Source organism: Rhinichthys klamathensis, unplaced genomic scaffold, assembly GCF_029890125.1.
Source record: "Rhinichthys klamathensis goyatoka isolate OS25496 unplaced genomic scaffold, OSU_Roscu_1.1 h1tg000209l_1, whole genome shotgun sequence".
In the NCBI taxonomy this organism is placed as follows: domain Eukaryota; kingdom Metazoa; phylum Chordata; class Actinopteri; order Cypriniformes; family Leuciscidae; genus Rhinichthys; species Rhinichthys klamathensis.
In genome coordinates, this window is record NW_026606734.1 from 2,829,958 (window position 1) to 2,853,566 (window position 23,609).

General features: G+C 39.7%; 1 protein-coding gene and 1 gene segment (V, D, J or C); one reads left to right on the forward strand and one right to left on the reverse strand.

Annotated features, from left to right (window-relative positions):
- Positions 1-667: 667 nt before the first annotated feature.
- Positions 668-2,107, forward strand: LOC130097074 (Ig lambda-2 chain C region-like). The segment is given in 2 exon segments: positions 668-683; positions 1,809-2,107. Coding segments are annotated over 2 exon segments (315 nt in total).
- Positions 2,108-3,684: 1,577 nt separating this feature from the next.
- si:ch211-234p6.5 (pleckstrin homology domain-containing family A member 4) lies at positions 3,685-22,152 on the reverse strand. 2 transcript variants are annotated; one of them, XM_056263703.1, is made up of 19 exons: positions 21,970-22,146; positions 15,775-15,847; positions 15,599-15,694; positions 14,512-14,584; positions 14,315-14,415; positions 14,120-14,238; positions 13,839-14,045; positions 12,905-13,133; positions 12,743-12,820; positions 11,771-11,839; positions 10,720-10,800; positions 10,491-10,628; positions 9,676-9,774; positions 9,399-9,507; positions 9,262-9,317; positions 7,832-8,233; positions 6,073-6,188; positions 5,606-5,697; positions 3,685-5,375 (listed from the first exon to the last, which is right to left on the reverse strand). In XM_056263703.1, the coding sequence occupies exons 1-19, from the start codon at positions 22,083-22,085 to the stop codon at positions 4,444-4,446; spliced, it is 3,186 nt and encodes a 1,061-aa protein (XP_056119678.1). In that variant the 5' UTR covers positions 22,086-22,146; the 3' UTR covers positions 3,685-4,443. The 2 variants fall into 2 exon arrangements, with proteins under 2 accessions (XP_056119678.1, XP_056119679.1); XM_056263704.1 differs by lacking the exon at positions 6,073-6,188 and having other exon boundaries at positions 5,287-5,375; positions 21,970-22,152.
- Positions 22,153-23,609: the final 1,457 nt, after the last annotated feature.

Sequence of the window (23,609 nt, forward strand, 5' to 3'; positions counted from 1 at the left end):
AGTAAATTATGACAGAATTTTCATTTTTGGGTGAACTATCCCTTCAATTGTAGTATCTGCATTGTTGGCAAGATAAGTGTATTGCTGTTCACATTGTTTTAATGCACTTCAGAATATTAAATACAAGATATTAACATGGTTACTTTTTTTTTTTTTTTTCTTGCTCAACTGCTTAGTTGCCACCCCTCAGAGGCCTCTTTAATGAAGGGCAGGTATTGTTTCTCTATTACCAGCGAAGATGTTTCATTGAAATCTTACGGTACTAAGTTATTGAAAACCTGCAAAGAAGATCTGAAGGCAGTCACATGCTTCTGACACCAGCCCTAATCCAATTAATACTGTAGCACTACAACAGGGATAGTTAAGGAATAGTTCAAAAATGTAAATTGTCATTTACTCTCCCTTATGTCATTCCAAACCCGTAAGACTTTCATTCATCTTCAGAACACAAATGAAGCTATTTTTATTTAAATCTGTGAGATTTCTGTCCCTCCAATGAAAGTCTGTTCAACCAAAACTCTTGATGCTTCAAAACATTTATGAAATGGTAAAACAAATCCATATGAATGGAGTACAAACATTGATCAGTGAACATAAATAAAGTTCAACTGTACCTGCTTGATGCACAGGAATGAACCTCTTTAAATTAAGGTGAAGGTCATGAGTAATGGATGTGCCGAAAGGTAAATTGCTAATACAGAAAATAAGCCTGTGATAATATTTGTGTTTGCAAAGTGTCAGAAAAAGAAGCTGTACCTGGTCATCTCCTCATTCTGACATTATATGGCTTCACTTTCAGTCAAACATGGAATGATCACTACATCAATTCCAGTGTAATCAACAAAGATTCCCACACAGCAAGTGCAGTGGCAGCTGATTAAAGGCATTCATTATGACACTACACTTGGTGATATTGATATGGGTGCATTATCTTACTTGTGTTTCTTCTGTTACTACTATCAGTGAAAGTAACCCAGCTGCTAGCTGGCAGTGCGTGACCCAAAACCTAGTCAGCATAGTGAAAACAACCCAACAAAAAGGACTGAACCCAGAATATATATATATAAACCCAAACAATTTTAACATGTATCATATAAATAACCTTAAAGCTACAAACAAACCTTTCTGGCTTTGTGTTTGTGTAGTGATTGTTAACTTTCATGTCAAAGACACGTCATAGTCCCAGTAAACCCATCTGTCTTTGCAGTGCAGTGTGTAGTCATGTTTCTTTGTGTATGTTAATGAACTGTGATGTCATTGTGACATCACATAGTCCTTGTAATCCATTTGTCCTCATAATCCTGTTTTTTGTCCTCTAGGACACATGTCCTTGTAAGTCAGCCAAAAATCAGGGTGTCATGTAACTTGTTTTATAAGGTGTAAATTAATAATAGAGTTTGAGTTTAGAAGCCATGATTTTTAAAAGCATTTCCATTTTTATTTGAAAGCTCTAGCATAAAAGGAAGTCATAGACCCCCTAAACCACCTTTTTTTCTGGTTCAAAGAAACTGTCCTTATAAGTCATGCTAACCTGTGTGTGTGTGTGTGTGTGTGTGTGTGTGTGTGTGTGTGTGTGTGTGTGTGTGTGTGTGTGTGTGTGTGTGTGTGTGTGTGTGTGTGTGTGTGTGTGTGTGTGTGTGTGTGTGTGTGTGTGTGTGTGTGTGTGTGTGTGTGTGTGTGTGTGTGTGTGTGTGTGTGTGTGTGTGTGTGTGTGTGTGTGTGTGTGTGTGTGTGTGTGTGTGTGTGTGTGTGTGTGTGTGTGTGTGTGTGTGTGTGTGTGTGTGTGTGTGTGTGTGTGTGTGTTTCAGCCGGGCCCTCCGTGTCTCCCTCCGTGTCTCTGCTGGTCTCTGGAGACTCCTCCGCTCTGCTCTGCCTGCTCAGCTCTTACTCTCCACAGGGGGCGACGGTGAGCTGGACGCTGGACGGGTCAGAGGTCACCGAGGGGGTTCAGACCAGCGCAGAGAGCGAGCGGGGCGGTCTCTACAGTCGCAGCAGCGTCCTGAGCCTCAGCAAAGCACGCTGGGAAGGCAGAGAGCACTTGGTCTGCAGAGGAACACATGCCGGAGCTGCTCACGAGGCCTCGTTCCTCAAGAGCTCCGAGTGCTGATGTTTCTCCAGTGAAGACCAGCGTATCTGAGCGGCACGTGATTTACAGCTCAATACTGAAGCAGTCTGTCAATGTGCTGCCATTGCTGTTCATTCAATAAAGCTTCATCTGAACGCAAGCTTACATGTGTGTGTGACTGCATCATTGATCAGTGTGTCGTTCCTTCAAAGTCCTGCACTAAAGTTTCAGCTGCTTTTGATTGATTGTAATAGTTGAGAACAGCTGCATTCAGCAGTAAATGTCAAATGAAGCTCTTGGGGTTTGAACATGGTCACTGGAGACGAGCTGCTCTATTCTGAGACCGTCACAATCACTAAACCTGACAATGCAAATGAGATTTTCACCTCAAACTCACAGTTTCTCTCTTTTACTGGTTTAACGCTCTGAACTGGAACAGTTTCACTTCTGCTCATGAGAAATGAGTTATGAGTAATAATAAATTCATTAGTTTGAGATGAAGAAGCTACTTGAAAAAGCCTCAAACACTTCTTTATGTTGCTGTTGATACACATTGACTTTAACGTGTAGTTTAATGTACACATATGGTGCAGTTATCGTTTGTTTGATTTAATAATAATTTACACAATCTGTTATCTCTGATTCTGAGCATTGTTGAGTCAAACCCGTCTGTCACAGGACAGATCGAGCTGATTTCAGTCATAAGTCAGTTTTGTGCACATGTGTAGTTCCTGTGTTTGTCCTCTGTGTGTCAGTAGTGTGTGTGAAAGTGTTTGAGCAGCTGCAGAAGCGACAGGTGTGCCAGTGAACGAATCTGACCAAATTGCAACAGGTTAAAAAGAGTCTCTCGAGTCACTGAGATGAATCAAACCTCCCATAATCATAAAGTTAAGTTTGTTAATATCTGTTTAGTTCCAAAAGTGGACATCACTTGGAGATTTAAGGCGACATTTCACGATTTAAATGGCTTCAGAACAGAAGACTGAATGGTAGGCCTACATTGATTCATGAGTCGTGTTGAATGTTATGATGATGATATTTTTATGATACTCTATTCAGTTTTGACAGTTTCGTCACCGATCACGTTGCGTGGAAAAGGTGCAGCTTGGCCATTCTGCTAATTAAAGAACAAATTTCGTGTTCCACAGAAGAAAGTAAATCATACTGGTTTGCAGCAACATGAGGGTGAGTAAATGCTGACAGAAACTGCTCACTCGGTTATGTTGAGATCAGTTTTAGAATTATCAACTTAGTGGCTGTCAGGTTTACTGTTGTTAAATTAAATTAAATAAAACCAAAAATGAAATAAATAAAACATGTGGTAGGAAGCAGCAACATTGTTTTGTAGGTTCAAACATGAGATGGTTTAATTCGATAACAACAAAAATAGCATCGCAAAACACTGCAATGTAAGTACAAAGTTTTTTATTAAAATCAATAAACTTCTAATATGTTCATTAGGCATGATGTCTGAGACTTTTGTCAAGCAGAACATGTTCCTGAATCTTTTATTTGCTTCTGGACCAAAAATCCTGTCAGACAAACAGTCTCAACCTTTAACTAGAAGAAACTATGGAAACCTGCCACATAAGATAAAAAAATCGAAATTATGACATAAAAAGTCGAAATTGAAGTATGACATTTAATGACATGCTTAGTCTAAATTAAAACAAAAAGTCAAAATTATGACGTCACACTTATTAAGATTTTTTTTGTGGCAAAAATGGGCTTTCAATAAGAAGCCACACATGTTTTTTTGTCATAACCCTAACCCTAAAATGTAACTGTTTATCGCAAAGATCTAATACAAACAAGGATGTTGATCCAGAAACACGTGCTACTTGGCAAAACCGCAGAAAGCTACCGAATTAATAAGCCACAGATGTGTTTACTTAATATAGTAAGACTTTAATTGGTCTCACAAATCACAAAGTTGATATCTGATTAATACTAGTAGTGTGGAAATGTAAGCAATATTTCCAGGTCAATTAAAAACCTCAAGAGTTTGTATGCATTCAGAGTTATTATAACCAGGAGATTTAATGTGCATGTACATATAAAAAGAACAAATTCATAGTTGCTAAATGACACAAATTACCACATGTTTAATCAGTTCATGGGTTGTACTTGCCATTTAGTTTTCTGCATCGCTAATCAGACAGGACGCTTTCTTAGTGCAATGGCACACACAGATCAGCATGATATGATTATATTTCAAGAAGGATTGAAGCTGTTTTTCAGCTTCCTATCCTATTTCCTATCCAATTCTTTTATCTTATCATTCCCTATCTAATCTTTCCACTTCTGACATTCCTACTCTTTTGTGTCTGACTGCCTCTTTCCTCACACTTTCTTCAGCCGCACGAAAACACTCATATCTACAGGCTGGTGCTGACCACGGTTATCCGCGGCCTGCAGTCCTGGACGAGATGATTTATTACTGAGCTCTTCATGACAGAGCTGTAGACTTTCTGCTCTTTCCCTCTCCTGCACGTGACATCACTTCCTGTTCGACTTGTTCTTGTACTGTACTCCCCATTGACCTCAGTGTGAGACGGTCCAGACTCATTTACGGTGAGGTTTGATGGTCGTGATTCATCTCCACTGGTTTGATCTCTCTGATTCTCATCAGCATCTCCTGATCTGGGCAAGCTAAACTGGATTTCCTCATAAATGCACAGCTCTGGTTTGGATTGGTCAGAGTTGGACGTCGATTGATTGTCAGATGTTGTGATTGGTTGAGCGTCTGGTGGTTGATCGGGCATTTCTTTAAGGTCAGTGCAGCTTTTTCCATTTGTTTGGCTAATATATGCCATTTCGAATGTTGTTGCGGGACTTTGGCTCCGCCCACAGTCTCCTCCCACTGGTTTATCAGGCGTTTGATTGGTTTCCTGGTTTGGTTGTTGATTTTCCACTGAAGAAAGGGATGCTTGAGGCTTTGCTTCGTGAACATAGACCGGGACTAACTCGCACCGTCGGTTATTTGACAGAAAGCACTCAGATTTCACATTAGCGGAGACGGACAACTTTTGTCTGTCAGAATTTCTGTTCTTTTTATGAGGTTTGTGTGTTTGATTGTTTCCCTGATGTCCCTTAAACACTGTAAGAGTTGAAATATGATTGATGGAGTGGCTTTCTATGACAATGATATCATTGCAAGATGATTGTTGTGCTGTTTTGTTCTTGATTTCATTGTGCACATTTGCGTCATCACATTGTGGCGTTATTGGGTTGGCCGACTCTCTGTTGTGGCTTTTAAATTTGCGTCTGTCACTGCTGTAGCCGTTACTCAAGTGTACAACGGCAGGATCTGGAAAAGAAGAGAAACATGACTAGATCATTATTTTACACATCTATATGCATTAAAATGAAATGATTTTATCATTTACACATTGTGATTGTGCTACTGCATGAGGCTAATATGCATGTGTATTAGAGTTACACTAATGTTTCTTAAATTTTATCAAAATATTTTACAGTATGAGCATGCATGTGCATGGCTGTATGTAGAGTGAATGCAAAACAAATGCTTCACGTAACCTGGTGTGTGTTTCTGGACATCTGTCTCCTTTTCACTGGCTGTAATAAGTTTCAAGGGATGAATGTCGTCTATGAAGTGCTCTCTGGCTGCACTGAAAGTAAAAGAAAAAGAGACAGAGCGATGGAGAAGAATATTTTTCAGAAGAATATAGTGTCAAAAAGGATGAGACTTAATATTTAAGAGTAGAAAGAAAAGCTGTTCGGCTAATTTAAAACAAAACTGAGACTGAATTAAACATGGTGTAAAGCTAGAGATGTAAAGACATGTGCAACCTAATACATGCACAATATACAGTGCTCGGAGAAATTAAGAGATTAAGTGCAATTTCGAAACCATGCATAGTGGAAGCAGAGCATGTATTCGTATCCATGCAAATATATCTTTAAATACTGTCAATATTCTTCTTTTTTTTCATACTGTAACTGACAGAATTGTTCATGGGTGTAGATTGTGTAAATATCCATACCTCATACTTCTGTCTCTTTTATCCGTTCGTCTGAGTTTAGTGTGGTGTTTCTGAGAGCTCATGGCAGCGTCGCAGTCAGACTCAGAGTTTGTAAGGCACAAGGCTTCAGGCTCGAGCTGTAACATGCATTCATGCACACATGCATATAATCATCCGTATGATTGCACTCAGTTATTAGTTTCCCAGCAGGCTGTGGGTTATTTCTACCACCTGACCCTAACAATGTCAATGGCTCTTTCAACATGGCGATCAATCCGACTACAGTTTAATGACTTTTGGATGTATGGTGCAGAATTACAATGTAAAATAACAGTTTTCTATTGTAACATATTTTAAAATGTAATTTATTCCTGTGATCAAAGCTGAATTTTCAGCATCATTACTCCAGTCTTCAGTGTCACATGATCCTTCAGAAATCACTCTAATGCCGAGTTCAGACTGCACGATTTTAGCCCCGATTTTGGCTCGCCGACAGGTTTTGAGAAATCGCCGACAAATGCCCGAAATCACAGGCAAATCGGTGCTCGTTCACGCGAGTGACAATCACGCAGTGTGAATGAGCAAAGACGTGATCTGAGAGAATCACAGACGAGTCGCCGACGCCCGTGAGATATTTGGCATGCTAAATATCTGGACCTGTCGGCGATTCAAAATCCTGCTGTGTGAAAAGTGTTATGACTGAAAACTACATCGGCGATGACCGACAGCCAATGAGAGAGCAAGATACAGGACAGCAGGATGTTCGGGGAGGAGTTATAGACCAGAATATCAGTATTTTAATAGATAGCCCTTTACAATTATATCAAACAGAAACAAAGCACAAACATTTGCATGACCAGCAGCAACAGCAGGACATTTGCTAAATTATTTATTTACCCCCAACTCTCTTTGCACAGTCCTTGCTCCCCTCGTCTTCCCAACCATTTCCTCCTGCATAAACTGTTTATTTTTCTCATTTTCGCTACAAATCAGCGCACATACAATTTGGATCGCAATCTTCTTGTAGGCTATCATTTTTAATAACAAATTAAGTGTCGCGCGAGAACTCCGGTCTCACGCACGCGTGATCTTCCATTATTTCCCTATCACTTCTCGTGTTTGTTTGGTTGTGAAACGTAGTTTGCGGACCAGGCAGAAGTTGTCGGCGATTCTTTCTTTTGTAAAGTCATGCAGTGTGAAACTTCCCGTCGCCGATCCATCGTGCAGTGTGAACACAGCAGCAACTGAATGTTACCCCAGATAGTCATGCAGTGTGAAAACAACAGTGGCCCGATTATTTTGAAAATCGTGCAGTCTGAACTCGGCATAATGTGATGATTTGCTGCTCAAGAAACATTTATGATCATTATTATTATCAGTGGTGAAAACAGTTGCTTCATATTTTTGTGGAAACATTTTTTTTTCAGGATTATTTGATGAATATAAAGTTCAAAAGAACAGCATTTATTTGAAATGGAAACATTTTGTAACATTATAAAAGTCTTTATACTGTGACTTTTGATCAGTTTAATGTGTCTATGCTAAATAAAAGTATTAAATTCTAAACTTTTGAACAGTAGTGTATAATATTACTTACGAAGAAAAACATTATCATGATTAAAAATTACTTTCATAAATACCTTGAAAATAAGATTATGAATGTCTGAACCATTAATTAGATATTTTTCCTTAAATCATAAGGGAGGTATCTCTACGCAACAGGAAAATTTGTTGGAAAAGTGAACGGTAATTAAACATGAAATGAAATAGAAAAGTTCACCTCCTGCTGATGGTGTGTCCAGACCTTTCTATCAGCCAGTGCCTTCTCTCTGGGGTTTTGAGGCGGTTTCTTCTGCAACATCTCTTGCGGTCCGTCGGCCCAGTGTAAGTGTCTGTTCCTGTCGGCCGTCTCATGCGTCGTTCTGCTGGGTTTCCTCTGGCTGTTCCTCAGTCCTGACTGCAGGGGGATCTGCTCAGGATAGGGGTCGTCCACATAAATGCGCTCTGCGATGAGCGACGTCGGAAGGCTAGACGTCACGACGCGGGTCAGACGCAGCGGCTCGTGTGGGACGTCCTGTTCAACACTCGGCCTGCTGTCATTGGCAGGGCTCTCTTGGGTCCATCTCTTAAAACTCTGGTGAATCTTCATGTAGTCCTGCTGCTCTGCTTCAGTCACACACTCCTTTTACATCAGAGAAAGAGAAAAATATCATGTTTAAACTGACACAGCAGAATGACTAGCCAACTCTTAAATCAAACTTTTTAATGCCAAGGACCCCTAAATATGATGATCCCAATGTGAGAGACCCTTTCTTTATAAATATATAATGGTTTCAAAGTTTATAATGTGTGAAAAAAGTTTTTTTCAAAATTAGATATTTTTATGTCATCATTGTATGAAATCAAATGTACGGAAGCGTATTCGTATACATTCACTTGAGGAAAAAAAATGTACTCTGTTTTTCTGAATTAACGAGTTAATTATCTCAGAATTACGAGAATTTTTCATGGGAAAAAGTTTTTGCTCTGTTTTTCTGAATTAATGACTTATCTCATAATTATGAGTAACTCATTAATTCATAAAAACAGAGTGAAAAAAATGTTTTCCATGAAAAATGATCTCGTAATTCTGAGATAATTAACTCGTTAATTCAGAAAAACAGAGTCGATTTTTTTTCTTCAAGTGAATGTAATACGCTTCCGTACAAATGAGTAAAATATTATTTAGAAACTATTTGCGATGAAGTTGACAGTTGTTTTTTCTATCCACTATTAGAATAATTTGGATGTAAAAACATATACAGAAACATTTTCAATGCAGTACAGTGCAAATGTATTTGTATAGCACTTTAGCACATTACTTCTCAATCGCTTCTCACACACATGATTTGGCACAGGTTTTACGTCGGATGCCCTTCCTGACACAACCCAGCACTGAGAGTGTTATACAACCCCTTTATTTTCAAAAGTTGATATTAATTTTAAAACCCATAAAACATTTTATTTAAGTATTTTGCTCTGATTTTTCATGGAGCCTAAGCTCCCCCTTGTGGCCATATAGGGGTTATTTGATGCCAGTTTTAAAACTTCTGACTTAAATGTTCTTCTGCTGTTAAAATGTTCTTAGTTTTCTGCTGTATTTTTCAAAATATGAGCTTATGTACATTTATGCTCAGAGCATTCATGTAAAATGGTTAAAAGTCTCATTACCATGTTGGGGCCTCCTAACTCGCCCTCAAAATAGGGAACAGGTTTTGGTGGAGGAACTGAAGGATAGAAAGAGAAAACGATTTACATATACGTGCTTAAATGAATGAACATTGACACAGACCGACACATTTACTCACCCCCCTGCGTCTGGAGACCCAGTAAGGCCATAAAGCGGTTCTTGTTCACCCTCAAACCACACAAGATATCCTCCATCATCCAGAGCTGCCTCTGCGCCTGAATCTGCTCCTGGGGTTATTTGGATTTAAACTTTTTTTTTAACCATTCAGAAATCTGTAATTTAACAGTCTAAAGTCGCTTACAAGATCTTTAAACATTATGCTAAACTGTTACAGTATAGGTGTTTCTGTATGCTGATGGTGACACCCAACAAAAGGTTAATAAACGTGGCATTACCTGCGTTGTCCCGAAGTGGAGGATGTGTTGGAGATGAGAATGGAAAACCGACAGCTCGCTCTCCATCCGTTCATAATCACTCCACAAACTGTCCAGCTCCTGATGAAGAGAGGTGTCGCTCGATTATTAATGCATTAATCGGATCTACTAATGTCACAAACACAGCATGAAAACAGATTAATTAGTTGATCTTTTTTTATACTGGTATTTCATTTACACACAAAGGCTGCACAATTTGCGGAAAAATCTAATTGTGATTTTAAAAAGTGATTTAAAAAATGTTTGTTTGCTTTTTTTAAGGGATGCATAATTATTATATATCAATATGGCTATAAAATAATAATTATCATGATTACTAAATAAAAACTTTACATTTGTAACATTTCCCCGTAAAATATATAAATATAATGTTATATATTATTATATTATATAATACATTACAATTGTAAACTTACAATACTAATATTTAATGGCTGTCTTAATTTCTTGATTTTAAAACGTTAAACCATTGACCTATTTTGACTGAAACCCCCAGAGAGCCCTTAAAGCTACTCTTTTGTTGATAAGTGCTTCTCATTACAAGTATATGAAGATGGCTGGTACATTTTGCATTCACAAATGCACATTAAATCTATCTAAATGTATCTACTGAAACTCAGAGCAGATGCAGATGGAGTTCGTTTACTGTGAACCGAGACGCTGTAAGATCACAGTGCCGCCCTTCACTCTGAAACATGCAGCGCATACATATATTGAATTAAATCACAGGCGAGTAATTGTGCAAGCATAGCACACACACACAATCAATACTGTACCAATGACAAATCACATATTCTGGCTCTGAGTGTAACCAGCTCCTCCTGAAGCAAAGCCTTCTGGGATACCTCCTGCTCTCCAGGTAGTCCATCTTCCCTCACCAACCATTTGATTTCTAGAGCATACTCAATGCTTTTCTAAAGAAAGGGACAGAGCAGGCAGGAATATTTGTGTCGTGTTTTTTTGCATGCATTATTTGAGTGTGTGTGATCTGTTTGTGTGACAGACCTTATCTGCCTGTAACTGAGCCAGCTGCATAGAGACGGACTGCAGCAGTTTATCACATCCACACAGACGAGTGAGAACCACCTGAGGGACAGAAGCTCAACGGGTCAGATCCACAGTTAAGAGGTTTGTAAGAATGTTCCTGAGTGCATTTCTTAAGATCTCGAATATTTTCTTAAAGCAACTCCTAGTAACTTTTCCTCTGCGGTCGCCCTACAGGTTGGAAGCGGAATTGTCCATTACCGCTGTCGTAAATAATTTAGCCCACCGCAGTCTACTGTCGCACGCACGCTCGCTGTTTATCCAGCACCGGCTTTGGAATGAACGATGTCCACAGACAAGGGAGAGTATGTTGCATGATTTCATGAAAGCATGATGTATTGCGACATCAGAAACGAAGAAAAACTAAATAATGACTATTGTAACGCTTGACGTAAAGCAAGTCAAATTTGTAGTTTTCTTATGTCTCATTAGAACTACAGAAACGCAACCCGATCTGGCAATCTTACATAGCGTGGTTATAGCAGATATAGGACCGCAAAGCGAATCCAGAAGTGCCTTTCACCCTGTTACGACTTAATGAACCACTGAAACGATTTTGGAAACATTATTTTAAGGTAAAAAATCTTACTTAGTGTTGCTTTAATATGTGCAACTCTTAGGAATGTTTGATGTTGCAAACATAACAGTGATCCGATTGCAGTAGTATTCGAGTCAACTGTATACTGATACAACAATAGCAGTTTTCAAGTCAATAATTAAAAAATAAATTGTCACCAAGGGTGCATTTCAGAACACTAGCTACCAAAAACAAACAAATGTAATACAATGTATAATGTAAACAATGATCTGTCATGATTATGCTTGCTGTAACATTTTGTTTTAATTCGAATTCAGTAACAACTCAACAAAAACTACTTAGATTTTCGATTTTTTCAATTACATTTTTACGTCATTTTATAATTATGCCTAGTTTTCTTCCTAAGAAAATATCAAAATCTCTCTCACACGTACACACACACACACACACACGCGCGCGCTACAGTGCACTCACATCTGTATCGTTTTCCAGATCTATGATTGGCTGAATTTCTCTCTCCGTTAGGATGTCTGGTTTACCTGCCTGGATCAAAATAAAATTAAATCTGATTAGTCATAATTACATCAATATGCAATAATGTGTTTTCTCTCCAGTGACAGCCATTCAAAAGTAGATGACCATTATTTTTTTTGCAAGCTACATACATTTTTATATTGAAGTAAAAAATTTTTACTTTATTTATTTATCAGGGGCAACGTACAAAATACATTAATCTTACGAAAAGATGTTTTGTACCAGAGTTAGCCGAAGCTAATTTTCATCTGCAGTCCCCGGGCAGGTACACACAATATTTACAACATTACATTACAAAATAACTATCAATAGTACTAACAAGTACATATAATATTAGTCCAAGAATGGTCATTTAAAAACAATCAGATGTTCAAGATGAATGAACTAATCAAAAGACCATCACAGCCTATAATATATATACAACAAAGTCAAAAACATTTACTTTAAAATTACATTTGTAAATTTTAAATATGCTGATGCTGACACAGCTGGTTATCAAGAATGTGTTTCTTTAAGTTTTGAGAAAAATTATTCAAATCTTCTGACAACTTTAGATTATTAGGAAGTAGATTATTAGGAAGTTATTAAGAAATCTGAAAAGTAATTGACTAGTCAAACAGCATAAATCAACATACTGGAGAAAAAGTTTATTACAAAAAAGTTTTTATTTTATTTTTAAATAGCTCAATTTCATTATTACATTAATATAATATTTTAGAGCATGTAATATGCCACACAGGGATGTCAGAGACCATGTGATAATGTTAAAGAATTATTCTTTTGAACTGGTACATTGAAATTTAATGTATTAATTGAATTGTTTAAAAGAACCGATCTGTATGTATGTGCTGTGTTGCATGGAAACTTCCCTTTGAAAGGTTCATAACATCACAGATCACGGATTTGTCTCACCTTGCACATGTCCATGTGTTCAGCCGTGTGGTAGTTGGAAGAGTAGCACACAGAACATGGAAACTCAGGCTGAAAAGGCTGAAACCCAGATAGACAGTTAAAGAAAGTGTGGATTTTGAATATGACCGTATTGGCACATTAGTGTATATTCTTTATTTTCACCTGATCGGGCACATGTGCTCTCTCTGTGTAGATGTATGGTGACAGGGGGGCGCTTGAGCAGTTTCCAAAGGGCCAAACGTCCGCTCTGCCCATGGTACCGTGACACGGCGACCCATACTGATCTCTGGGAAATGGAGGATGCTTGAAGGCTGCTTTCGGATGGTGGAAGGAAAGATGTTCCTCATCTGCATTTACCAAGCTTGGAGATTGATCAGTCGCTTCAGCCGTGCTGATAGAGAGAAAAAGAGAGCTGATCTTAACAATTTAAGTGGCATTTCTGCATGGATTGTCCTGAAAATCTGTCTCAATGTATTGCTGGGATTGCAAAGAGGCTTTTATTGAAGGATGGGACGGACCAAATGGAAGACATGCATGTTTTCTCATCCCACATATTACCAAACTTAGATTACTGGTTCTCAACTGGTTTTGCTTAATGGCCTAGATTTTACATTGGATATCAAGTGGTGTCCACACACAATACCTACCAAACCAACAAAAAAAAAAAGTCATTAAATTGAATTGCCATGAAGTGCATAGACCCAATAAAATGCAATAAGCCTGGTTGCTTTTTATGATTTGTATTTTGCATTGTTTTCCCCTGCTCTCCACGGCCCATCAGACCAGACTCATATTTTAGGTTGCAACCCACCAGTTGAGAAACACTGATCTATGTACATGATTTATTATGAGTACATTAGCAAAAACAGCCTGTTTAATTCAGAAAGGGGTATGACAAGTCATTTAAAACCAAATTACGACTGTTATGTCACAAGAAACCTTGATGGACCTTAACTAACTTTAAAAATGCTAGAAAAGTGTAAGTTATGGTCCCTTTATAGCAAGTTAAAGACAATTTACTGAAGGAGAAAAAGTCCTCAAGACCCTTTAAAGGTCATTCATACGGTTTAATTGTGAAGCGTCTCAGATCATTTACCTTGGTCTGCTCCCATGTCTTCCTCTCAGTTCTGGCGTCTTCATTTTAATTCCCGTCGTCTCGTGATCCAGGAGAGTCGGCTCTGTCTGCACCCTGGTCAGTTTTGTTGCGGTCTGGTTTCTTTCTGGAAACGGGGTCATGTGTTGGAGCTCCATTGTTTCCGCATTATCTCCCATCTGAGTGAAGTCCTGAAAACTGGCACAGCGTCTAAAGAACAAGAAAAACAGTAGGGTGAATTATAGAATCCATAAAAATGGACCGAAATGAAGTTTGAGGTTCACCTGTTGATCATGTCATCAGCCTCCATGCTTGCTGATTGGCTGAGAGCCCTGACCCAGCCCAACATGTCCTCTTGGGTCTCAGCGCTCATGATGTACGGCCGCATCCCCTGATGAACCACCTAAAAGCACATGTTTACAGTGAGAATATAAGGTATGAAACTGTACTGTTAGGTTTAAGGGGACGTTCACTCTCACCTTGAATGCATATTTGCGGTTCCTACACTCTCTGGGTGAGCAGTACAGGATCCTGTAGCTGGGAAGAGGAATACTGCCCAGAACAGACTCCTCACGGCTGTCTGGAGGAAGTCGTTTCAGGGAATAAGTCTTTTTGAAATGGAAAATTAATGCACTTACTTATCGTTAATATATATAAAACAATAACATGGTTTTACCTTTATAATAATACAGGCAGAAATTAGAGAGGACAAACCATCTTCTTTTCCATAATTTCAGTCCACTGCTATCCTATAGAAAGAGATATTTATGATCACACGCACATCTCTGATAAATATAACCTTGATTATAAGATGACCTTGTTTTTAATTTATGAATCTGTGTTTTATATACTTTTGTGGACCTTAAAGTAAAAAATGTGTTGGTGGTATAACATAAAAAAGGGAAACGACGTCACAAAGACCCCTGCAGACTGTCAAGGTCAGAAAATCTCTAAAAAATATGAGATAATTTGATATTTTAATGTTTTAAAAATAAATTGTTTGTTATTTTAGGTTTTTTTTTTTTCTATATAGATTTCATTTTTTTCAGTCTTAGTTTTAGTCATTTTAATACTTCAACTTATTTCTTATTTATTTTGAGTTTCAAGTTTTCAATCTGATATTTATTTTTATTTTTATTTCAGCTTTATTTCAATTCCCAAATATATCACCAAACTTTTTAGTTTACAATAACACCACTGGCTACAATATTTTTAAACTTTGAAAAATGTTAATGAAAACAATGTTACATTTACAGTCAAATGTATTCAAGGTGCAAGAAAGATATATTAGGGTGATTATATCAAAGATTTTGTTGAAAAATGTACTTTTATTTTCATACTGCATGTACGAAATCAATGTGAATACAAATATTAGCCTACATGTATGTAATAAGAACTTAGTATTTAAAGCTAACATTTTTGTGTTCAAAATGTAGAATATTTATATAAAGAACAAGTGCATCATGAATCCATTTTCCAAACCGGGTTTTTGTCTTAACCCTCAACACTACGGTACATCGATAATAAGTGTTTATATTCGGACTACTTTATAGAGCCCAGTACCTGCGTGACTCGTCATAGACATAAACAGAGAGAAGTAGGTCCGGCTACAATGATCTTCCGCAAGAAGCATGCATTGCATTGCAGTTATGTTTATTAACAGGCTAGAGAAGTTACGGACTGCAGCTTTAAAGTAAAACATATTTGTAAAGTATTTCTCCGAGATCTTACACTAATGGTCAGTATTGTGCACTAAATGTTACCCTCTTGTACAGCCATCCTCTGATCACCACAGGGCAGTTGGCGTCTCTTTTTGCCGCTTGACATCTCTTTCCAAACGTCTGCACTTTGTCGTGACACTGCACATATATAATCACACAAACTGTGTCATTGGGGTTGAAACATTCTACCTGTGTTTGTGTAAAAATATGTGATTCACCTTGTCTCTGATTGGCAGAAAGGACACGGTGGCGCTGCTGGAGGCCTGACTGACTCTGTCCTGATCCTCCATCCTAGAGAGAGAATAGAGATTGACATCGAATGAATCATCAATAAACGTCAACCTGTTCAGGTTAGCCGACTTTGCTGTTAAACCACAGTTTTGGTTTCAAATGGCCTAGTTTCACAGACAGGGCTTAGATTAAGTCAGTTCAACTACATTACAATGCCCCTATTATGGTTTTTCGAATATTACCTCTCATGCAGTGTGTAATATAGCTGTTTGTGAATGCAAAGTTGTAAAGTCGAAAGTGCAGATGAAAAAGTTATTGTCTCCTAAATGAGAGAATCGACTCTGAACTGCTTAAACGAGTCGTCTGTAGACCTGCACTACGGTTCTACGTCACTAGATAAGACATTTGCATAATGCCCGTCTAGTAGGCGCTGTATGTTGTCCGCCCACAAACAACTTGACCCATCCTTCATTATATTTTAAAACACAGTGATGCATGCTTTATTTTTAAGGTAATTAATGGGAAGGCTCCCCCACCTCTGTGCACTTTTATACTTTTATACAGCATAAGTCATCTAGCAGCAGAACCACAAGGTCTGCCTTAAGAGGGGACTGTGTAGTCCCTCTTAGGTCCAGTTCCTTTGGCCAATTATGCTTTTCTGTGAGAGCCTCTAAACTATGGAACCAATTGCCAGTGGACATAAGAAATTCCACTTCATACCATATATTTTCGCGCCATCTTAAGGACTTGCTTTTGAGCACACAAAAATGTGAACACCTTTCATAATAATTAATGTATATGTCTGCCTCTATACTTAAGCTGTCCTGTAACCTATGGTATATGTATGACAGATAGATGGTTACTTTTTTTAATTCCCTAATAGTTGTATGGCTGTATGGTTATATGTTATATGTGTTATGATGTTATGTTTTAATAACCAGTGCTATGGCTTTATGTTTTATTGTTGTATACCAATTGCTGTGTGATAATGTTTGTTTTTTTCTAGCCATCATGTGCCTAGTATAACATCTTGCCAATGGACTACAGTTGAAAATTAGCCTGCTAGCTTACACTGGCACATTTACAGAAATGTTAATCAATGTGCACTGTCCTTAAATAAATAAATGAAATGAAATGAAATTGCGGGATTTGACTGTCGACTGCATCTCAGATCTCGCGGGAGTGCAACCTGGGATTCGCAAAACGCTGCTCTTGAAAGATGGGTTAGTACTCAGTTTATTTGGATCAACTTATTCCTCAGAATCACAACCTGTAAGTTTGAATAATTATTGATGTATAAATTTCAAAATACGTAGTTATGTGTTTTATATTGTGTAAGTTTTTGTTAGTGTGTTGCTATGCAGTTGCTGGGGTGTTGTGAGTGGTTGTTAGTGTGTTGCTAGGGGTGTTCTGAGTTGTTGTTAGTGTGTTGCTAAGCAGTTGCTAGGGGTGTTTTGAGTGGTTGTTAGTGTGTTGCTATCCAGTTGCTGGGGTGTTTTTTTGAGAGGTAGTGACTGTGAGTGTGTTGCTATGGTAATTCAAAAGACTCTTCCCCTAAGTCTCTGATTAATCTTGCTTGCAAGTGAAAATCGTTAGCCACACACACAGCTTTCCTCAACAAGACACCCGATTTGAGGAATTATTCATGTATGAAGCACAAACGCTGCAGGACAACGCACACACTGTTCATTGCTTAGAGTTAGTGACTTCAACAAGCCCCTAACCATAAGTATAAGAAATAGTAATAGTGTTGTTCGACTTGGCAAACACCACTAAAAGAAAAGTACATTCTCATTCAAAAAACAAAGTAATCACAAGTAAGTCACAACATGTGGTGTTAGTTCAGAAGCTCACTACATGCACAAGTTTCAACTGCCAGATGAAGTACTAACCCAGCTCAAGGATTTCAGATAGTAAAGCGCCGATATCCTTAAAAACCTTATAGAACAGCTCAAGAAGTCTTGCAGGAGTCTGTCTTCATGCTATTCTGGGTGCTGACGACCCTTAACTTAGAGTGACACATAACAGCTGTTTTGCCCTGACTGACCACTGGACGGGTTCACAGAGTACATGAAAGAGAGAGAGTAGAATTAGAAGAATGAATGATCACAGTTGTTGCTGCTCAGTGCAGCTGATCTGCAACTCTGGCAGCAACAGTCAATATAGCTGTTGCTGGGGTGTTCTGAGTGTGTGTGTTGCTAGAAGTGGTTGCTGGGGTGTTCTGAGTGGTTGTGAGTGTGTTGCTGTAAGCGGTTGCTGGGGTGTTCTGAGTGGTTGTGAGTGTGTTGCTGTAAGCGGTTGCTGGGGTGTTCTGAGTGGTTGTGAGTGTGTTGCTAGAAGCGCTTGCTGGGGTGTTCTGAGTGGTTGTGAGTGTGTTGCTAGAAGCGGTTGCTGGGGTGTTCTGGGTGGCTGTAAGTGTGTTGCTAGAAGCGGTTGCTGGGGTGTTCTGAGTGGCTGTGAGTGTGTTGCTAGAAGCGGTTGCTGGGGTGTTCTGGGTGGCTGTAAGTGTGTTGCTAGAAGCGGTTGCTGGGGTGTTCTGAGTGGTTGTGAGTGTGTTGCTAGAAGCGGTTGGTGGGGTGTTCTGAGTGGCTGTGAGTGTGTTGCTAGAAGCGGTTGGTGGGGTGTTCTGGGTGGCTGTGAGTGTGTTGCTGTAAGCGGTTGCTGGGGTGTTCTGAGTGGTTGTGAGGGTGTTGCTATAACCAGTTACTGGGGTGTTCTGAGTGGCTGTGAGTGTGTTGCTAGAAGCGGTTGCTGGGGTGTTCTGAGTGGTTGTGAGTGTGTTGCTATAAGCAGTTGCTGGGGTGTTCTGAGTGTTGCTATATACGGTTGCTGGGGTGTCTGAGTGGCTGTGAGTGTGTTGCTGTAAGCGGTTGCTGGGGTGTTCTGAGTGGTTGTGAGTGTGTTGCTAGAAGCGCTTGCTGGGGTGTTCTGAGTGGTTGTGAGTGTGTTGCTAGAAGCGGTTGCTGGGGTGTTCTGGGTGGCTGTAAGTGTGTTGCTAGAAGCGGTTGCTGGGGTGTTCTGAGTGGCTGTGAGTGTGTTGCTAGAAGCGGTTGCTGGGGTGTTCTGGGTGGCTGTAAGTGTGTTGCTAGAAGCGGTTGCTGGGGTGTTCTGAGTGGTTGTGAGTGTGTTGCTAGAAGCGGTTGCTGGGGTGTTCTGAGTGGTTGTGAGTGTGTTGCTATGAGCGGTTGCTGGGGTGTTCTGAGTGGTTGTGAGTGTGTTGCTAGAAGCGGTTGCTGGGGTGTTCTGAGTGGCTGTGAGCATGTTGCTGTAAGCGGTTGCTGGGGTGTTTTGAGTGGCTGTGAGTGTGTTGCTAGAACCGGTTGCTGGGGTGTTCTGGGTGGCTGTGAGTGTGTTGCTGTAAGCGGTTGCTGGGGTGTTCTGAGTGGTTGTGTGTTGCTAGAAGCGCTTGCTGGGGTGTTCTGGGTGGCTGTGAGGGTGTTGCTAGAAGCGCTTGCTGGGGTGTTCTGGGTGGCTGTGAGTGTGTTGCTAGAAGCGGTTGCTGGGGTGTTCTGAGTGGTTGTGAGTGTGTTGCTAGAAGCGGTTGCTGGGGTGTTCTGAGTGGTTGTGAGTGTGTTGCTATAAGCGGTTGCTGGGGTGTTCTGAGTGGCTGTGAGTGTTGCTGTAAGCGGTTGCTGGGGTGTTCTAAGTGGTTGTGAGTGTGTTGCTAGAAGCGCTTGCTGGGGTGTTCTGGGTGGCTGTGAGTGTTGCTAGAAGCGGTTGCTGGGGTGTTGTGGGTGGCTGTGAGTGTGTTGCTAGAAGCGGTTGCTGGGGTGTTCTGAGTGGCTGTGAGTGTGTTGCTAGAAGCGGTTCTTGGGGTGTACTGAGTGGCTGTGAGTGTGTTGCTAGAAGCGGTTGCTGGGGTGTTCTGAGTGGTCGTGAGTGTGTTGCTAGAAGCGGTTGCTGGGGTGTTCTGAGTGGTTGTGAGTGTGTTGCTGTAAGCGGTTGCTGGGGTGTTCTGAGTGGCTGTGAGCGTGTTGCTGTAAGCGGTTGCTGGGGTGTTCTGAGTGGCTGTGAGCGTGTTGCTAGAAGCGGTTGCTGGGGTGTACTGAGTGGCTGTGAGTGTGTTGCTAGAAGCGGTTGCTGGGGTGTTCTGAGTGGTCGTGAGTGTGTTGCTAGAAGCGGTTGCTGGGGTGTTCTAGGTGGCTGTAAGTGTGTTGCTGTAAGCGGTTGCTGGGGTGTTCTGAGTGGCTGTGAGCGTGTTGCTAGAAGCGGTTGCTGGGGTGTACTGAGTGGCTGTGAGTGTGTTGCTAGAAGCGGTTGCTGGGGTGTTCTGAGTGGTCGTGAGTGTGTTGCTAGAAGCGGTTGCTGGGGTGTTCTAGGTGGCTGTAAGTGTGTTGCTGTAAGCGGTTGCTGGGGTGTTCTGAGTGGCTGTGAGCGTGTTGCTAGAAGCGGTTGCTGGGGTGTTTTGAGTGGCTGTGAGTGTGTTGCTAGAAGCGGTTGCTGGGGTGTTTTGAGTGGCTGTGAGTGTGTTGCTAGAAGCGGTTGCTGGGGTGTTTTGAGTGGCTGTGAGTGTGTTGCTAGAAGCGGTTGCTGGGGTGTTCTGAGTGGCTGTGAGTGTGTTGCTAGAAGCGGTTGCTGGGGTGTTTTGAGTGGCTGTGAGTGTGTTGCTAGAAGCGGTTGCTGGGGTGTTTTGAGTGGCTGTGAGTGTGTTGCTAGAAGCGGTTGCTGGGGTGTTCTGAGTGGCTGTGAGTGTGTTGCTAGAAGCGGTTGCTGGGTGTTTTGAGTGGCTGTGAGTGTGTTGCTAGAAGCGGTTGCTGCGGTGTTCTGAGCGGTTATTGGTGTGTTGCAATGTTTTTTGCTATGCAGTTTCTGTGGTTGTGAGTAGAGCCGCAAGATAAGCCTAACTGTTAAAAAATCGTGATCTTGATTTAAACAACCACACAATCTCATTCCTAAATGACGTTTCACCTGTGTCTATTAAACATTTCGATTTGCGTTTGTGCTGCCGCTGATCCAGAGAAAGCAGTTATCATGTTAGGCCTTTAGGCATGAAATGAAACCGCTTCAACGTCACAGTATTGTTAATTCTGTGTTCCAAATATTCATATTATCACAGAAGTACTGGGATAAAAGTTTATAGCTTGGATAAGAACCCTGATGTCTGTGGTAGCGATCAAAATAAAGCAAATCACCTTTTGAAAGTAAATTGGTGCTTCAAATAACAATTATTTCTATTACATATTTACAGCACAGAGGGTAACAAGTGTCTTTTAAAAAATATATTTTTGTCTTTGAATCATTCATTTTTAAAGATTCGTTCAAAAACCCTGATTCATCCAGTAATGAAACAAGTGAGGTATTTATGAGTCATTGAATCATTCATTCAAACGAAGTTTTTTTTTTAAATAATTCAGATTAATTCAACATTTCAAATAGACTGCAGCAATTAATGTTTTGTCAGAACCTCTAGTAAATTGTTATTTTGTTTGGTAGTTTGTTCAGAGTCGTGATCTCTGTTTTAAACGCACACAAAAAATTGTGATTCTCAATTTATCCAGATTAATGCAGCTCTAGTTGTCAGTGTTGCTATGCAGTTTCTGTGGTGTTTTAAGTGGTTGTGAGTGTGTTGCTTTGTTGTTGCTGGAAACATATACTTCAACAGTAAACAAGTTTTTACTGTAGCATTTTTGTGTCAAGTAATAATGCAAGAATGTGGACGTGGACACGGAGTATTCGAGGTGTAGGAGTGTGTGTGAGTGTCTGAATGTTTGCATAATGTCTGTTGTGCAGCACACATACAAATAGAGTCTGTGCAAAACAAAGCCTGAACTGTTAGAGGCCTCATGAACGAAACAACAGTCGATTATTAAGCAATGCTCACTGCTGGTCTAGACAGGATGATCACAACATTGTAGCTTGTGTGTGAAGATAAAAGTTCTTTAGAAAGCATTATGTATTTATTTTCAGGATTCTTTATGAATAAAAAGTTCAAAATAACAGCTATATATTCCGAATTTTTTTTTTTAAATCACATACGCAAAAAATATCTGATTTCTGTTGCCTGTCAGAATAAAGCCATAAAGACTGCTGAATTATGATAAATAAGACTGTATTTTCATTAACAGCGTTTATTACAATGGTTAAATAAGAAGAACATAAGCACAACAAAACTACAAACTAAACAAAGAAACCCAATATCAAGTGTAGTAGATGAAAGAAAAGAATAAAGTGATTTCTCGTACCTGGTCTGTTTTCGGTACCCGACAGCAACTTCCAGCGTCATGGTGTTTCCAGCATCTCTCCCTCTGAGAGACAAACGCTCAACACACACACTGCGGAGACTCAATCCCTCTTTCATCCCTTTAACACTGAATCCTCTGTTTCCTTTCCCCGCTTCACTCTCAGCTCACACACTCTCTTTCTCTTCTGATGTCTGTAAAGTGACATTTAGCTTCACCTCTGCTGGTATAGGACAGAAAAATCACAAATCAAATCTATCTAATATCTCAGGTTGTTCTCCTGGACAGCAATGAGATTTACATGGATACAGAGCAAATGGAGACTTTTTCCTAAAGTCTGCTTCTTCTTCTTTTTTTTTAAAGAATCTTTGTTTGTTTGCTGGGAGACATTTGACATCTCTAGTTTCAGAAGAGATCTCAAATCTCTCAGACTAAGTGAATATGATATCTCTATATGCTATGAAATGTATTTGTCATAAAACATGATTTTATTGATCTGGTATGTCATTATAGGGAAATGCTAGCATTACATTGAGCAAAAAAAAATACAAGGCTAAGATTTTAGGTAAACAAATATGTGAATGTGCTATGGAAGTGTGTATTTCTGAAATGCTATCTATCTGTTTTTCATCATTTAAATAAACTTCTAGCTTTTCTGCAGTCCTGTGGTGTTATTCTATAGTGTAAATTCAAGTGTACATGCTTCATGTAGTCTCTCATTAAATTAATCCATAACAGTATTCTGCAAATGGAAAACTACATTCAGTAACTGCAAAACTGCATGCATTATATTAAAAAAAGATTACTGGGAGGCTCGTACGTGAATCTGGGCTGAACCCAATCTGCAAATAAATACTCGAGACACTTGTAGTCACGAGACAAACATCTGACCTGACCTGATCTACTCTCTGAAAACACCTGTTGAACATCGTAAGTATTTGTAGCTTAAACCTTTTGTGTCTTTGTCTCTTTTAATGTGATTGAACATTAAAAGAGACCCCAGTAGTAATAAACTGTTGTAATTTAATGTCAAAAACAATGAAGCAGAGATGAATTTGTCTGCTAAATGGAGTAATGGATTTTCTTTTGCACTTTTTTTCCTCCAGACCTGCAGCAAGATGTTGCTTTTGTTTTTCGGTCTGCTTTCTCTGACGGCAGCGGCTAAAGGTACCACATTTTACATTATTAAAGTCCCTGTAAAGTCAAAATTAAGTATGTGTTCTGAGTTTATCACACCACAGAAAAATGTGTTATTAGCCACCCAGCCAAATTTGAATGATAAAAAAAGCCAGCAGGTACATAAAATAAGCTATCAAAATCTTTAAAAAATGAGCAGTAGCCTAGTCTCTGCTCTCAAACGCTGGGGGCGTGTCCACTGCCTGCACTGAAACCACGCCCACTCGCGGGAAAGCTGCCGGTGATATAAGGGTGAAACTGCTTTCGGGACGGGAGGATGAAGGCCAAGGCGGGAGCAGTGGCATCTGGGGGCCCGTTTCAATAACTAATATGGGGCCCTACCCACATAAAACATAAACATAATAGAGCAGAAAAAGCAAGGATTCCTGTTGGTTTGCATCAATGGTATATTATTTTATTATGTGCATTGTGCACTTTCAGCTTCATGAACAGGCAGCTCAACATAT

What these genes read in the sequence shown, in the direction of transcription:
- si:ch211-234p6.5 (XM_056263703.1), bottom strand. Translation starts at nt 22,085, where the DNA reads ATGAAAGAGGGATTGAGTCTCCGCAGTGTGTGTGTTGAGCGTTTGTCT. An exon ending in CTGCCTGTATTATTATAAAG is followed by an intron (nt 14,416 to 14,511) that starts GTAAAACCATGT and finishes GACTTCCTCCAG; the next exon opens with ACAGCCGTGAGGAGTCTGTT. An exon ending in AGACATGGGAGCAGACCAAG is followed by an intron (nt 13,134 to 13,838) that starts GTAAATGATCTG and finishes TCTCTCTATCAG; the next exon opens with CACGGCTGAAGCGACTGATC.